Source organism: Palaemon carinicauda, chromosome 15 (assembly GCF_036898095.1).
Source record: "Palaemon carinicauda isolate YSFRI2023 chromosome 15, ASM3689809v2, whole genome shotgun sequence".
Lineage (NCBI taxonomy): Eukaryota > Metazoa > Arthropoda > Malacostraca > Decapoda > Palaemonidae > Palaemon > Palaemon carinicauda.
The window spans coordinates 130,438,910-130,455,201 of NC_090739.1; the positions used below are offsets into that span (position 1 = coordinate 130,438,910).

The following is a 16,292-nucleotide window of genomic DNA, read 5'->3' on the forward strand; positions in this document are numbered from 1 at the left end:
ACATATATATATATATATATATATATGTATGTATGTGTGTGTGTGTGTATGTGTTTATAAACTGAACTTTATGAGTTTTTTTGCTGATTTGAAAGAAAAAATACGAACGGTGTATTTCTGCCGTTAATACTTTGACTATGAAAATTATGACATCATTGCCTGCTCCAGTAGATGTGATATGCATATTAAAGTAATTGCTCTTTGCCTTTAGGATAATTACGTGTCTGGCATTATATTTTCAACTACAATACATTTTAATGATTGGAGGTTGCCTGCTCCAAAAGGATATGATGTTATCATTTCTATTGTTTTATTGACAATAAAGTCTGCGTTCCTCTTTTAAAGCATAATAACTATATATATATATATATATATATATATATATTCCCTTAAACTCTCTCTCTCTCTCTCTCTCTCTCTCTCTCTCTCCTTTCCACAAGGTCATTAGGAAGAGGTATCTTTCTAAATTGTAGATTTCTTTCTTTTCATCACTATCTTGGAGGTTTTAGATTTAAGGAACGTCTCTCTCTCTCTCTCTCTCTCTCTCTCTCTCTCTCTCTCTCCTTTCCACAAGGTCATTAGGAAGAGGTTTCTTTCTAAATAGTAGATTTCTTTCTTTTCCTCACTATCTTGGAGGTTTTAGATTTAAGGAACGTCTCTCTCTCTCTCTCTCTCTCTCTCTCTCTCTCCTTTCCACAAGGTCATTAGGAAGAGGTATCTTTCTAAATTGTAGATTTCTTTCTTTTCCTCACTATCTTGGAGGTTTTAGATTTAAGGAACGTCTCTCTCTCTCTCTCTCTCTCTCTCTCTCTCTCTCTCTCTCTCTTTTCCGCAAAGTTATGGAGTGGGGTTGCTAACATCACGTCTTCCCCAAAAGTATTCATCAAAGTTAATATATATCAACACCATCTGTCTCTACTTCTTGGTAGGCCATACAAGTGTAGACCAGACCCAAGGATGCCATCGCGGGGAAAACCTGTCATCTTATCCTAACATTTATTTTATTACACAATAGTTAGATATTAGAGGGGATTGAACGTCATATATATTGTAGGTACAGTAGAGTTTAGCGTGAAACATGATGAAATACAATAGGCTACAGTATTGAATACATTCTGGTGCATGTTTCCTGGCTGAAGTAACTTCTAGCATCAGGTTATAAGTTATATGAATGGTACGTTAACTAAGCCACTTATTTCATCACGTTCGTTGCTCACTGAATGGTCATAAAATGGTTTATGAGAGAGAGAGAGAGAGAGAGAGAGAGAGAGAGAGAGAGAGAGAGAGAGTGGTAAGTTGATAATGCCCAATATATATTTCCATATGATAATAATTAATCAATAATAAAAAAAAAATATCATAAAACTGCTCGAAAATTAAGAATAATGACTTAAAACTGTGTTTAAAAAGTTGTTTTGTGATCCCGTACGAAAGGAGGCAGAGGACATTGGCGCTAGTGGTCGTCGTTTGTTCTGTTGTCAGCTGTCATCGACGAACGAACACCAGCAGTTCTGTTCTTGCCGTGCTTTGGCCGTGCTGTGATTGTAATTACGAGTGCAAATACTTTAAGGACCTCCGAAAAATGAATGCCCCATTACAGCAGGAAGCCATTCCATGGTGGCAAAAATATGGTGCCCGTGGTGTGGGCTGTGGAGGAGGCATAAGTAAGTGGCGAAGGGTAGAAAGTGTGATCTGCTCCCACACACAGATTTTGGTCTTTCGTCATTTTTATATAAATGTCTTTTTTATTCTCTCCTTAGGAACTAATTCACTTCTAATAATAGCTTATTTATAGTCAATTAACTTATTTCGAAAGATCTCTTCATTTAACCTGTTGGTTAAACGTCTTTGGATTAGGTCAACTATACCCTAAGCTAGGCTAGCCTCCGCCATTATTCTTTTTAGCCTTAATAGCTTTAATTGTTTTTGGGTAGTTTGTAACACATCTTTCAAATCATAAAAGTGATTTTGATATAGGCAAAATCTATTTTTGGGTGAGATGGCCATGTCGTCCTGATGGAAGTTCCCTTCGGCTGCTTCCTACTGTATAATATTTCTGCAAGTGGGGGAATGTCATAAACAAGTGATTTAAAGAAATAATAATAGGTCAGAAATGCAAAATAAGCCCAAGGTAACCAGTTTGAAAAATATATGGGTCATGTAAATGGCTGAAAACAGACCAAAACGTGATTATTTAACTTTTGATATTTGTTAAAGGGTACAGAACCTAATAAACCCACCTAACCTAACCTAACATAAGCTAACCTAGTAGTTCCCAGGTCACAACCCCTAGCCAGGGGCCACCCCCTTCCCAGGTCACAGCCGCTAGTTGTACCTCCCTTCCCAGGTCACAAACTAAATCACAAATAAATCCTTACCTTATGATTGACACCGTTGCCTTTTTCTTTTCTTTTTTCTCTTGGCAATCTTTATAGAAGCTTTGCAATAGAAAATGTGCTGGTCTTCCCTGAAAACTAAGTCAGAATTGGTCCTTTGAGGCATTATTTTGCTGTTCTTTTTTAATTTCACATGAGTAACCATAGCTTTACACTGAACGGAGTGTATTTCCATCATAATCAATTGCCGACATAAACGAAATTATACTAAATTTTGAAATAGATTGATGTGCTTCCCATAAGTTCCCTCTTGGAGATGTCTTTAGGTGATGGAGGTTAAGTTGAAACTGAAGGTGAAGGTGGTAAAAGAATGGCAGTTGTAGAACAACATCCGGGAACTTATGAAGAAGTACCTGTGAGCTGTTAATTGGTTAAAAATACCACCTGATAGATACGTCATTGAAAATGCACAGAAACCAAGCATGCGCAATAAGTCCCCTTCAGTCTGTCAGATGTAAACAATGGACAGAGTTAAAAACATACTTCACATTTTAATCGACCAATACGTAAGTTATCATGCCCCAGCCCCTAATAAACATACTTATAGAAAAAATACCAAACTAGCCAGCACTCGCCCATTTCTTATAGCAAATTCCAATTTTGCTAGAAACTAGAGTATCATATATTTACTGTTTTTAATTTGTTATTAAAAGCTAGCTAATGATTGCCTCATAAAAAAAAAACTAAAGCTGCTAAAAGTGATTGCAATCAATGCATTCCCAGTAATCCCCAATCAGTCTCAAAAGTAAACAATGCACCTAGAAAATGATATGTTCAGATTTTAGTCAAGCGATGCACAAGTTGTTATGCTCCAGCCTCCATTAGTCATTTTAGTGAATTCCAGTTTCCCGAGAGATTAAAGTATCATATATTGACATGTGTTTTAATTTGTTTGGGCAGTTTATAGCACATCGAGTATATTGTAAATCATCCTTGATACTTAAACGTCATTTTCATCTATGAGATTTTAGATAGTTTATATTGTTTTAAATTATAATAATAGCCTATGATACTAACAAAATGATCATGAGTAAGGTTGGGCTACAGTAGGATAGACTGTTCTATCTCATTTTATACAACAAGTACACTAAAATTTGCTCAGAAATTAAAATATGGTCATGAAAGCAGGTCAATGCTAGTGTTATATACTTCGGCCTCCACATTATCTAACATAGCTACAAATTGGATTCATTCTATTTTACTGTCTTCATCAGTATCCCCTGTTATAGCCCCTTGAGACTAAAACTGGTACATTAATTTAGTTTTCTACCTTATGGCTCTGTACAGTAGTTAACTTTGGTTTCAGACTTAAGGGTGGGAATTTAAATTTCATCAAAGTCACACCAGAAACTGTATAACATTTTAAATCTCGCATATAACCGTGACTGTTTTGTGGTATTCTTACACCACTTTTTCTTTTTTCATGTTAGGGGGTTTTGTGCCCTATGATTTTCCAATTACCTATATAAACCTAGAATGCAGTGTTCCTCATCATAGCACACCCAATACCTGTGAACAGCTCTCATATAAAGTTATACCTTACAAAGCTCTTGAGTGTGATTTATGTACAATCTTCACCCAACCCTGAGACAAAATCAGTTGGCAAAACCAGAATTGTAACTTTTTGTGATCTATAACAGTTTCCAGATATTTATGTATATCTGGCTAGTCACAACTTATATGTGAAACTAGTCACATTAATCTGTATTCATGGTGGATACTCGAACACTAATTTTCCGGTGTCTTCTACATTGTAGACAGTCAGTGTGAAAGATTCCAGGGTACATATCCTCCCTCTATGCAAATTTGATAATTCCTGTGTTATTTATTATATCCAAAGCTTGAATTTCAAATGCAAAAAAAAATTAGCTTGAGAAAGTTTTAAGATTTATGGTGATCAATATATTCTGAAGAAATTTTGTTTATAAACATTAAACTTACCCGGTGGTTATATAAAAAATAGCTTTAGTCTCTGATGTCCGGCAGAAATTCAAAACTCGCGGCAATCACAGATAGAGTAGCCAGGTGTACACCAGTGACCTCACGCAAGATACATAGAACCATTCCATAATTCCTCAGATCTTCTCTGCCGGCGACGTTGTTGGAATTCACTCGTTAATTAACCTGGATTTTGGCAGTTATCTTTGGTGATGTACTACAATTTTGGTTATTGGTTTTCGCTTGTTGGATTTTGCTTTCGGATTCTCTTGAAACTTTATTGATTTAGATTATTTTGATTATCTTGACCCTTGCTTGTTTTGATATCTCTTATTAACTATTCATAATGGCCGACCCTTCTCCCGCTCATAGAAAGTGTGTGAAAGGGTGTAAGACCCTGCTTCCTAAAGCAGCTGTAGATCCCCACTCAATTTGTGTTAAATGTAGGGGTAAAGTATGTGAGTTGGGGGATCGGTGTGACGAAAGTGTTTTGTTGTCTGAGAGTGAGTGGCTGGCTTTTGACTGCTACACTCGTAAACTTCAGAGAGACAGAGTTATTATTATTATTATTATTATTACTTACTAAGCTACAACCCTAGTTGGAAAAGCAGTATGCTAAAAGCCCAGGGGCTCCAACAGGGAAAATAGCTCAGTGCGGAAAGGAAAAAAGGAAAATAAAATATTCTAAGAAGAGTAACAACAATAAATATCTCCTATATAAACTATAAAAACTTTAACAAAAGAAGAGGAAGAGAAATAAGATAGGAGAGTGTGCTCGAGTGTACCCTCAAGCAAGAGAACTCTAACCCAAGACAGTGAAAGGCCATGGTACAGAGGCTATGGCACTACCCAAGACTAGAGAACAGTGGTTTGATTTTGGAGTGTCCTTCTCCTAGAAGAGCTGCTTACCATAGCTAAAGAGTCTCTTCTACCCTTACCAAGAGGAAAGTGGCACTGAACAATTACAGTGCAGTAACCCCTTGGGTGATGAAGAATTGTTTGGTAATCTGTGTTGTCAGGTGTATGAGGATAGAGGAGAATATGTAAAGAATATGCCAGACTATTCAGTGTGTATGTAGGCAAAGGGAAAATGAACCGTAACCAGAGAGGAGGATCCAATGTAGTACTGTCTGGCCAGTCAAAAGACCCCATAACTCTCTAGCGGTAGTATCTCAACGGGTGGCTGGTGCCCTGGCCAACCTACTACCTAGACGTAGTTCATCTCGTTCTAGAGAATTATCCTCTTCCCGTGTCATTGAACCTAATCCTTCCCCTGTAGTGGTAGTTTCTGATCCCACTACTGTTACCACTGAGCCTGCGCTTAAAGATATGATGGTCGCGATTCAGGCCCTGGGAGTAAGGGTTGAATCGCTCGCTGCGGACAGGAACCAACTTATGTCCGATGTGAATCAATTAAAAAGTGTTAGTGCGAAAAGTGCAGTGGAGGGTGCGTCTGCTCGAACCTGTGGTTCACCTAGCCTTAGACCCCTTCCAAGCTCCCCAACCCCTGGGAGAAGGAATGTCGATCGGCGAAAGGGAACGAGAGGCGTTATCGCTCGAGCAGATGTCCCCGCGAGCGTACCTGTTGTCGCTTCACAGGACGCTCACCCTCACCATGGGAAAGGTGAGGTTAAGGTGTTTTCCTCATCCTCGGATGACGCAGCGCACAGCAAGGGCTGGCGTCAAGCCTCCAGACCTCTTAACCCTTTTACCCCCAGGCTATTTGGAACTTTCCAACCCTTAACCCCCAGGGATAACATTTTTTTCAAGCACATTTTGCAGTATATTTTTTTTTAAATTGCTCTAACAGCCTTAATTTTCGTCATAGAGAGGTCAGGTTGGTCTCAATCTCTTGAAAAATGCCTGAAGTTTCTCAAAAAATTATAAAAAATATGCAGTTTTTTGCAAGGACGTATCGGTACGTCCTTGGGGGTAAATGGATGAGTATTGTTAAACGTACCAGTACGTCCTTTGGGGGTAAAAGGTGTAGAACACCGGAGAGGGGTTCACTCTCTCGGCTAAAGTTCTAAGTTATTGGCGTGTAGGTCTTGAAAACTCACGTCTTTTATAATTAGATATATTGAAGAGTACAACTTGTATATCGGACGAGGTTTTAGCTGCAAACAAAAAAAACAGCTCGTCAATAAGAAAATACAGCAATGGTACAGGATTACATTAATTGCAATAGGGTTCATTATAATACATAAATACAAGTCAATAAAGAAAATACAGCAATGGTACAGGATTACATGAATTGCAATAGGGTTCATTACAATAAATAATAGACTTACATCTTTTCCCAACGCCAATTCTGTTTCAAGTTCAGTTCAAAGAACATTCACAGGTGGTACCGTTAATCTCCTGCGAGTGATTAGTTATCAAGCCAAATGTGTGATTGGTCCTTCACACACGGAGAGACACTCCTAAATCACCGCATCAGTCAACACAGCAAGCTGAGCACAGAGATGCTCACACCACAGCGGACAGCCATGCACTGCCAAGGTCCGGGGCCGTGACGTCACTCTGTCTAGCGCGAGATGCCCCTCTGAGCCGACCAATCATGGAGCTAGACCATCGCTATGCCCATATAAGGTTATGTTTTCAGCGCTTAGAGTTGGTCCTGGAGAACGTAAAGGAAAACTAAATTAATCCTCATGGTTAACAAAGAACACAAAAAAGAAATTCTTGGAAATACGTTATGGCGTATCTTACAAAAGGGTTAAGAGGAAAATGGATGCAGTAGCTCATCGTCGTGACTTGTCGCCGCCAGCGCCTGGATGTAGCCATTGGAGCAGTCCTGAGTGTTTCCCTTCGTCTGATGAAGGTTCTGCTAAACGTCCTGATAGGATGTCAGAATCTGACAAATGTCTAGAGCCTGTTGCGGATCTAGTTCCTGAGTCTGGTATCACCGTTCATGCTCCGCCGCCACCGTCAGACTGGTTGCCGTCTTCCGGACGCTTGGCGCGTTTCTTGAGCGATGAAGAAGGCAAGTTTGCGGTTGAAGTTACTTCACCTACGTCACCGCAAGATGACCTGAATTGGAGTATGTTGCAAGACATGCAGCAGCAGCTCTCGTCTTTTATGCAGACGTATCATCCTGCTGTCAACAAGGAAGTGGTTCGCTAAGGTCCCGACTGCAGGAAAACTTGACTGTAAGCGTCGTAAGGTGGCTAGTATAGAAGCGCTTGACGACTGACAGCTTCCCAAGCGTCAAGCAGTTAAACACGGCTCTAAACGTCGTGATAACGTTTCTGTGAAACATCGAGATCCTGATCCTCTTGACACCAAACGTCAAGCTACCAGGCGTGACGCCGAGCGTCAACCAACCAAGCACGACGACCGCCATGCAGCTGAATGTGACGCCGAGCGTCAAGTTAGACGTGACGTCGAATGTCAAGTGAAACATGACGCCCAACGTCAATCAGATGTTGAACGACATGCAGTCGGACGTGACGCCAAGCGTAAGAGCAGTGGACGTCATGATGACGTCAGTCTTACCGAGCGTCAAGATCGTGGGCGCCGTAGTGCCGATCCTCATGATCGCGAGCGACTTCTTTCTGAGCGTCAAGCGTTGGATCATCGTGACACTGTGCGTGATGACCCTACACCTGTGTTGGACAGTGGTCGGGCTGGTAAGGAGTCTCCTCTTGTTCTGCAAGATGCCTCTACGACAGTTAGTTTTATCAGAGGAAGAGCCTGATGTTCACTTTTCCCCGGCTGAACTTTTGAATGATTTCTCTGAGGGAGAAGAGCCTAAGACCTTAAAAAAGATTATGAAAGTCTTTACGGAACAATTTCCAGACCAGTTTGTTCCTGTTGCTCCGCATTCACCGCCTTCGGAGTTTACCTTAGGGAAGGCAGTGAAAGAATCGCTGTTCACTATGATGGTTCTCTCTCGGTCTTCGAAGAGAGCTTTAACCCTGGATAGGTACGCTACTCGGACACCCCTTTAAGGGTATACTCGGTCGCGTGCGACCCCGACTCCAAAAAAAATTCAGGAAAAATTTAGTTATGCATCAATCTGTATTGTTTGAGTTGCTAAAAATACTTCAAAGAATGCTAAAAACTACTCAAAATATAAATGATACCCATCTACAAAATAACTATTTATTGGAAATATATTAAAAATTTAAGTATACAAAAAAAAGACGACGTAAATATTCACAAAAAATAGAAATATACATATACACATAAATCCCTTTAGGGACACCTTCTTAGATGGCAAAGCAACAGCGTGTAATTGCTGTAAATGAGTTGGACCCATAGAAGTCAAGATCTGAAATGAGAAAAAAAGGGTAACTTTTTTTGGCCAAAAAAATTTGTCCAAATTTCAATAATTTTTTTGGGTACCCAAATGAAATAGGAAGAGGCTAATTTTTTTCATAGAATAAACTCATATTATCCTAGAACAGAAATACATAATAAAATGTGCACTAAGATGTAATTTACTGTTATATCAGGGGCGAAATCTAAAGGTCATTTTTTGACGGCCTAGTTTCATAATGTAAATTTCTTATGAAAATCATTGTATCTCCTATAAAATATGATATTCATGCATTAAAATATACCAAAATATCACGAATTCTATACAGAACAAGAATATATAGAGATATGCCAACTTACCTTTCGGGTATGTCAACAAAATGGCCGCAGACCTCAACAACTCTTACAGCCCAATCTACCACTTGAAATGAAGAATGGGTATGTAAATTTCAAGGTTTCAACAACATCTCTTTTTAACTCCATTAGAAGTGTGTTGATGACATCCATGCCGAGGGAATACTGCCTGCTGGCCATTATTGAAGATAAATTCTAAATAAATAGAAAAAAATCAGAAATTTGCAAAAAATTAAAAAATTCAGAAATTAGCATTTGAGGGAAAATGGACCTCATGGCTATATATGGCATCTAAGCCAAAACCAATGTCATGCAAGTGGTAGACACACCATCCACCCACACTTTCCAACTATAAAGAACCAGACAAGTATCAACACTATTCGACAATTTATAATTATGTAATAACTTTGCTGTTTGATCACTTACCCCTATAAAGGTATGTCAGGGTCGAGGTCGACCCCTGGGGGGATAAAAAAACGGGGAAGGAGGGAAGTTAGACGAAAGTCAGTCCTAAAGCAGACAATGGCATGTAGACTAGTCACCCCTTGCAGGTCGATCACTTCCATATTCGAGACAGCTGATGATTTATGGGGAAAAAACAGGTTTTGAAAATGCTGTAGGGGTCGCGTACGACCCATCATACCCTTCCAGGGTTAAGGATGTTGGGAGATTGGATGCAGTCCCAAAAAGACCAAGGCAAGACAGCCTTCGCTTTTCCTCCAGCTAGATTAGTGTCCAGGTCAAGTTTGTAGTACGAGATAGGAGAAGTTCGCGGCTTGGGAGTTCCTGCCTCTGCCCAGGGTGACTTTTCAAGCCTAGTAGACTCTCCTCATCGGTTGGCCATGAGAAGGACTAAGATTCTATGGTCGACTTTTGAGTTCGATCATCTCCTCAAAGGCGTCTTCAGAGCCTTCGAGGTTTTCAACTTTCTGGATTGGACTCTGGGAACCTTGGGGAAGAAAGTTTCAACCCTAAAAGATCCTGACACCGATACTTTTATATATATGTCGTGTATGGATAAAGCCGTTAGAGACTGCTATAATGAGTTGGCAGCCCTATTCACAGCTGGGGTTCTTAAGAAAAGAGCAGCAGTGTGTTATTTTCTTTCTATGGGGGCTACTTCCTTCCAGAAGTCGGAATTGCTGTTTGCACCTCTTTCTCCTTCTCTGTTTCCTCAGGAGTTAGTGAGAGAGGTTGTTTCCGCTTTGACCCAGAAGGCCACTCAAGACTTGGTCTCAAAGACTGCTAGGAAGGTCCTACCGACTTCCTTTACTAGCCGTAAACCAAAAGAAGAAACTCCTTTTCCTGAATCTTCACAGCCTTTACGAGGAAAGTCCATCAGTAGGGGTAGCTTCAGACCCGACGGGAGGAGAGCTAGAAGGAGAGGTTCCAGACCTGGGCCAAGCAGAGTCTGACTGCTTTCGCCTTCAGACAGCAGTAGGGGCCAGACTGAACAACTTCTGGCGAGCCTGGGAGAGAAGGGGAGCAGACCCTTGGTCCGTTCGTGTTTTAAAGGAGGGATACAAGATTCCTTTCATTATGAAACCTCTGTTAGTTTTAGATCCGATAGATCTCTCTCCCAGATACAAGGAGTTGAAGAAACAGGCCATGCGCCTCCAAATGTCTCTTGTTGGAAAAGAAAGCAGTAGAGAGGGTGCGAGACTTGAAGTCACCAGGGTTCTTCAACCACCTATTCCTGGTTCCCAAGAACTCGGGGGGATGGAGACCAGTCCTGGACGTAAGTATCCTCGACGACTACGTTCAGAAGACGAAGTTCTCTATGGAGACGCCAAAGACTGTGCTAGCAGCAGTAAGAAAGGCCGACTGGATGGTCTTGTTAGACCTCCAGGACGCTTACTTTCATATCCCCATCCATCCAAGTTTCAAGCGTTAACTGAGGTTCGTGTACAGGAAGGAAGTCTTCCAGTTTCGGGCCTTGTGTTTCGGCCTCAGCACCGCTCCTCTAATTTTCACGAAGCTTATGTTAAATGTAGCGAGTATGCTGCACTCAAGAGGCATCAGAGCCTCCTTGTATCTGAACGACTGGCTTCTCAGGGCTCATTCCTTCAATTGCTGTCTGGAGGACCTGCGTCTGACATTGAGATTGTCTGAGGAACTGGGTTTTCTTGTAAACACAAAGAAGTCTCAATTGATACCATCACAGAAGATCCTCTATTTATGGATGGAGAATCGGAGTCTAGCTTTGCAGGCTTCTCCGTCACCCTCAAGGATACAACAAGCCCTCCTGAAACTTCGTACTTTTCTAGAGAAAAGAGTTTGTTAGGTAAGAGAGTGGATGAGTCTGCTGGGAACCCCCTCCTCACTGGAACAATTTGTTTCCCTGGGAAAACTGAATCTCCGGCCTCTTCAATTCCACCTCAATCTTCATTGGAACAAAGAGGAGAGCCTCGAGACGGAAAGCATTCCCCTTACGGAACCAGTAAGAAGGTGCCTCCGGTGGTGGAACGACCTGGGCAAGCTTCAGGAAGGTCTCATTGGAACAAAGGAGCCCAGACCTTGTGTTGTGTTCCGACGCCTCGGACTCGGGGTGGGGAGCAGCACTGGGCAAGTTGGAAATCTCAGGTCTGTGGACAAATGATCAGGAGAGCCTCTACATCAATCAGAAGGAGCTGTTGGCAGTCCTGTTGGCCCTCCAAGGTTCCGAAGGGTCAGTGTTGAACAAAGTGGTGCAGGTCAATGCCGACAACACCACAGCATTGGCCTACATAGCCAAACAAGGCGGGACTCACTCGAGGTCACTTTACGAGACTGCAAAGACTCTTCTCATTTGGGCAAAGGAAAGAAATGTAACCCTGCTTACAAGATTCATCCAAGGAGAGAAGAACGTGATGGCGGACAGCCTCAGCAGGAGGGATCAAGTTCTGTCCACAGAGTGGACATTGCATCTAGAGGTATGCGAGAAGCTATGGCGGATTTGGGGTCGTCCGTCCATAGAATTGTTCGCAACCTCGAAAACGAAAATGCTGGAGACACTGCTCCCCAGTTCCGGATCCCGAAGCAACACACATAGACGCTTTCCTGCTGGATTGGTCTCACCTGGACATGTACGCGTTCCCACCATTCAAAGTTCTGTACAAGGTGTTACAAAAGTTTGTGTCACACGAGGGAACCAGGTTGACTCTAGTGGCTCCCTTTTGGCCATCAAGAGAATGGTTCACAGAGGTACTGGAATGGATGGTGGACTTTCCGAGAAGCCTCCCATTGAGAGTAGATCATCTCAAACAACCTCACTTGGCAAGACACCATCAAAACCTCCGAGCTCTACGTCTAACTGCCTACAAACTATCGAAAAACTCACAAGAGCTAGAGGATTTTCGAAGGAGGCAGCTAGGGCTATCGCTAGAGCAAGGAGGGCTTCTACCATCAAGGTTTACCAGTCCAAGTGGGAGGTTTTTAGAGAATGGTGCAGAACTAACTCAGTTTCTTCATCCAGTACCTCTGTAACTCAAATTGCTGACTTCTTTTTAGACCTTAGAAGAAAACGCAACTTTTCAATATTAATCTTACCCGATAATCATGTAGCTGTCAACTCCCGTTGCCCGACAGAATTCTACGGAAGGGATACGCCAGCGATCGCTATACAAGAGGGGGGTGTACTCACAAGCGCCACCTGTGGCCAGGTACTGCAGTACTTCTTGTTGACACCACCTCAATTTTTCCTCTGTCGTGCCTCCGGCTAGACCTACATGGATACGCTGTTGATTCTGGAGTTTTTTGCTCACGTTTTGGTGATGTATTTGCTCTAGAGTTTAGCTTTCGCTATTCAGGAAGTTTTATCATTAGCTTAGCTAGCTTTTGGAATTAATTTGATTAATTATGGTGACGAAGAGAGTATGAACTCTCTTTCACTTTTAAATGGCCGACCCTTCCCTTAGACGGAAGTGTTGGTGTCTAAGAGAGTATAGACTCTCTTTCTTAATTTTGCTTAACAAAAGTTATAGATTTATTTTATATCTCTCCGCCTTTTATAGGCCTCTTCGATTAACTTCCTTTTATTATAAACTTATTAAAATTAATTTTTATATTTGTTTATATTCGACCTTTCCTAATAGTAGGCGGTCTTTTCTTGGTACCGAAGTTAATTAACATTGAGCCTGTCATTTCGGTTTTACCTGTTAACATATTATGCTATTTTAATGTTTTTCAAAGTTGAACTAACGTTTTGTTTTGTCTCTGCAGTTGTTGACGTTCAGAACGTTCAACTTGCGCTCTATCGTTACGATAGAGAGAGAATTTTCACGGTGTCACGTTGCAGTAAGAGTAACCGTTTCTAGCGTTTTGTTCATTCTTTCTTAGCTTAATGGTTTTAATTCTAATAAAGGAACTTTTTATTTGGGAAATCTTTCAGTTTTTTTCCTTTAACAATAATATGTTTTAACGATATATATGATTGGGCTCTTCTCTCAGGTTCTAAGTCAAGAGAGAGAGAGAGAGAGAGAGAGAGATAGAGACGGAGGGAGAGAGAGGAGGATAAACGTTTCGTTCAAGCGAGTAACGTTGTTATCGTTTTTGCTCTTCTCCCTAGTCTCTTTAGGGGAAGAAGGTAAATGTTTCTAGAGTTTTATTCTTGTTCTCAAGCTTTATGCGGTGAGAGATTTTAAACGTAGTTTATTTGATCTAGTGTTTAGTCTCTTTCCAGCCACTGAATTATTTATCTTTCATTAGATTTTTCTGTTACATTGTAATTCTGTTTTCGCAATTACTAACTTTTAAGGAAGGATAGAATTGCGTGTTTCAGGTACAAACCACTTAAAGTTTCGAGTTCAGTGAAATAAGTGCGAACAGAAAATCAAAAGTGATAAGTGATTAGCGCAAAGTGTTACAGTGTTGCGTTCGAGGGTTCGTCTGTTCGTGCCAGTTGTTCGCCTAGTCTGGGACCTCTTACAAGCTCCCAAGCCCAGGGGAGAAGTAATGTCGAAGGACTTATGGGTTCAGCAGGCCTTGATCGACGAACAGACGTTTTTCCCTCCGTGGTTTCGGGTGTATCTACACACGTTGCCGACGTGATCACCCCACCCACACAAAGACGAGAGAGCCCTTTTATTCCTCGTCTGCGGAAGAGGTTTCTCGCAGAAACCATGGACCAAATCTTGCAGCTTTTAAGTGCAAGTCGGTCCCTTCCGCACAAGTCCAACTCCTAGGTGTAGCCATTAGCCCTGGGTCAGTTCGGACTTGCTGCAGTACGACAACTGCACACCTCCCAGAGAGGCAAGGTGGTATCGCAACAGGCAGTAGCTCCGTCTGTTGCCGCACCAGCTGTTTTAGACCCTCAGTCTCAACGGACAGTAGCTCCGTTTGTTGTTGTCTTTCTTAAACTCTAGTGGTCTATACTGCAGACAATGCAGTCTCAGCTTGCGGTGTTGATGCAGGAGTTTCAGGCAGAGAAGGTTTATACACCTCCTCCTGCGAACGCTCCTCCCCCTCTGCGCAGTACAATCTGCCAGACGTATGAGGTTGAGGTTCCTCTAGCTACCTCCATGCGTGAGCTGCCGCGTTGGGAGTTGCCAGATACCAGCGCTGTGCAGCAACCTCCACTTTCCTTGAGGCTGGAGCCTCTTACCACGCAGCAACCTCCTCAACAATGGGGGCAGGAGCCTTATGCCTTACAACCTCCTCTTCCCTTGAGACAAGAGTTTCTTGCAGTAAGACCATCCTCGAGGCAGCAACCTCTTGAGGTACGACAACCTCTACCATCCTTGAGGCAGCCACCTCAGCTCTCGCAGCTGCAACCTCAACTCTCGAGGCAAGCACCTCAAGAACATCAACTCGTGAGACAGGAGCCGCGTTCTGCGCAGCCGCCACCTCAACTCTCGCAGCTCACACCTCAAGAACCTCAACTCGTGAGTCAAGAGCCTCTCTCTGCGCAGCCACCTCAACCCTTGAGGCAAGCGCAACTCTTGAGGCAGGAACCTCATGCTATGAGTCAGCCACCTCAACGCATGCATCTGCCACTTTCTCCTCAGCTTGAGCCTCTTCCCATTCAACTTTGAAATAACAAATGACAATAATAACACCTCATTACTTTCATAACTTGCATTTGTAAAACATATACATGTATGCCTACACAAACATTATGATAATGGAGGTTATTCGTATTACTTAAAAAAATATATATGTATTCCTTGCAATATATTTTTAACAAAATCGCAAAATATGGCAAAAATATCTTCAAAACAAAAATGAATCATGAGTTATGAATGTAATGTAAATATTATGTTGATATTAAAACCCCATGCAAGCATGCATGAAGTAATGCAGTGTTGCCAACAGGGCGAGTTTCCCTTTCCTGAGGTGAAGTAGATTATAGTACGTATATTTAGTGCAGCTTAATTCTACGATTATCATGCCGGCTATCAAATTCATCAACAAAACAGTCTAAATCAATTCCCTCGGCACGTGCACTTTCAATGGACAGTAATGCGATATTACTCAATCTAGCACTGGTCATGGAATTTCTGAGAAATGTTACACGCCATGCAACATGCTCTGCTTACCTTACAGCATGCTCTACATACAGCATGCTCTGCATACAGCATGCTCTGCATACCTTACCGCATGCTTCTCAGTCACACATCTTTGGTTGTTGCCAACTCACTAGACTGTCAAGCAGTTTCATAACGTTGCCTTCTAGTCTGCTGCTTTTGCACCAGTGAAACCCTCACTGAGAGAACTTAGCTTTTCTCGGATATGGTCCCTGTAGATGAGAAAGTGCTTTTCTCCCTCCTTCTGATATTCCCTTGAGGACTCTGTCATTTGGAGAGGACCCTTTAGCTGCGTAGCCTCCTATGGACTTTTATTTAAGCATAACATGCTTCCAGGGAAGGTAATGGTTCCACTTCAGTCGCTAACCCCGTCTGTTACCACACCTGCTCCCATAGACCTTGAGCTGTGTTGCAAGACATGCAGTCCAAGCTTAGTCCTTGTTAGAGGATTTTTTGTTTACGGAGTCAGTGTGTCACTGGGAAGACGTTCAACAACCAGCAGAAGTGACTTGTTGTGACGCAGTGCGGCAACCTCAGCAACCCGATAAGGAGTTGTCTGTACGACCCAGACAGTCTAGATAGCTTCGGGTTGTCACTGTACTTCCTCGCTTCCCCATGGTTGACAGTTCACAGACTGTGCAGCAGTACCATGATCTTGTGTCCGGCTCCGTCAGACGACTGGCTTTTAAGAGCTCCCACAAGTCGTCGCTGTCTGGAGATTCTCAGATGGACTATGGATCTGACCAAGGAACTGGGCCTCCTGGTCAATTTTGAGGAGTCCCAGCTCATCCCATCCCAGACCATTGTCTACCTGGGTATGGATCTTCAGAGTCGAGCT

At 42.2% G+C, this 16,292-nt stretch overlaps 1 protein-coding gene across 6 annotated transcripts in view; it reads left to right on the forward strand.

Moving 5' to 3' along the window:
- Positions 1 to 1,463: 1,463 nt before the first annotated feature.
- Positions 1,464 to 16,292, forward strand: part of LOC137654749 (calcium channel flower homolog) — a 65,694-nt gene continuing 50,865 nt past the window's right edge. For all 6 annotated transcript variants that reach the window (XR_011046709.1, XM_068388676.1, XM_068388677.1 and 3 more), the window contains exon 1: positions 1,464 to 1,664. Coding sequence is in view for 5 of the 6 variants with exons in the window: in XM_068388676.1 (XP_068244777.1) it covers positions 1,583 to 1,664 (82 nt within the window). In the remaining variant the exon portion in view is untranslated. The remainder of the gene's footprint in view (positions 1,665 to 16,292) is intronic.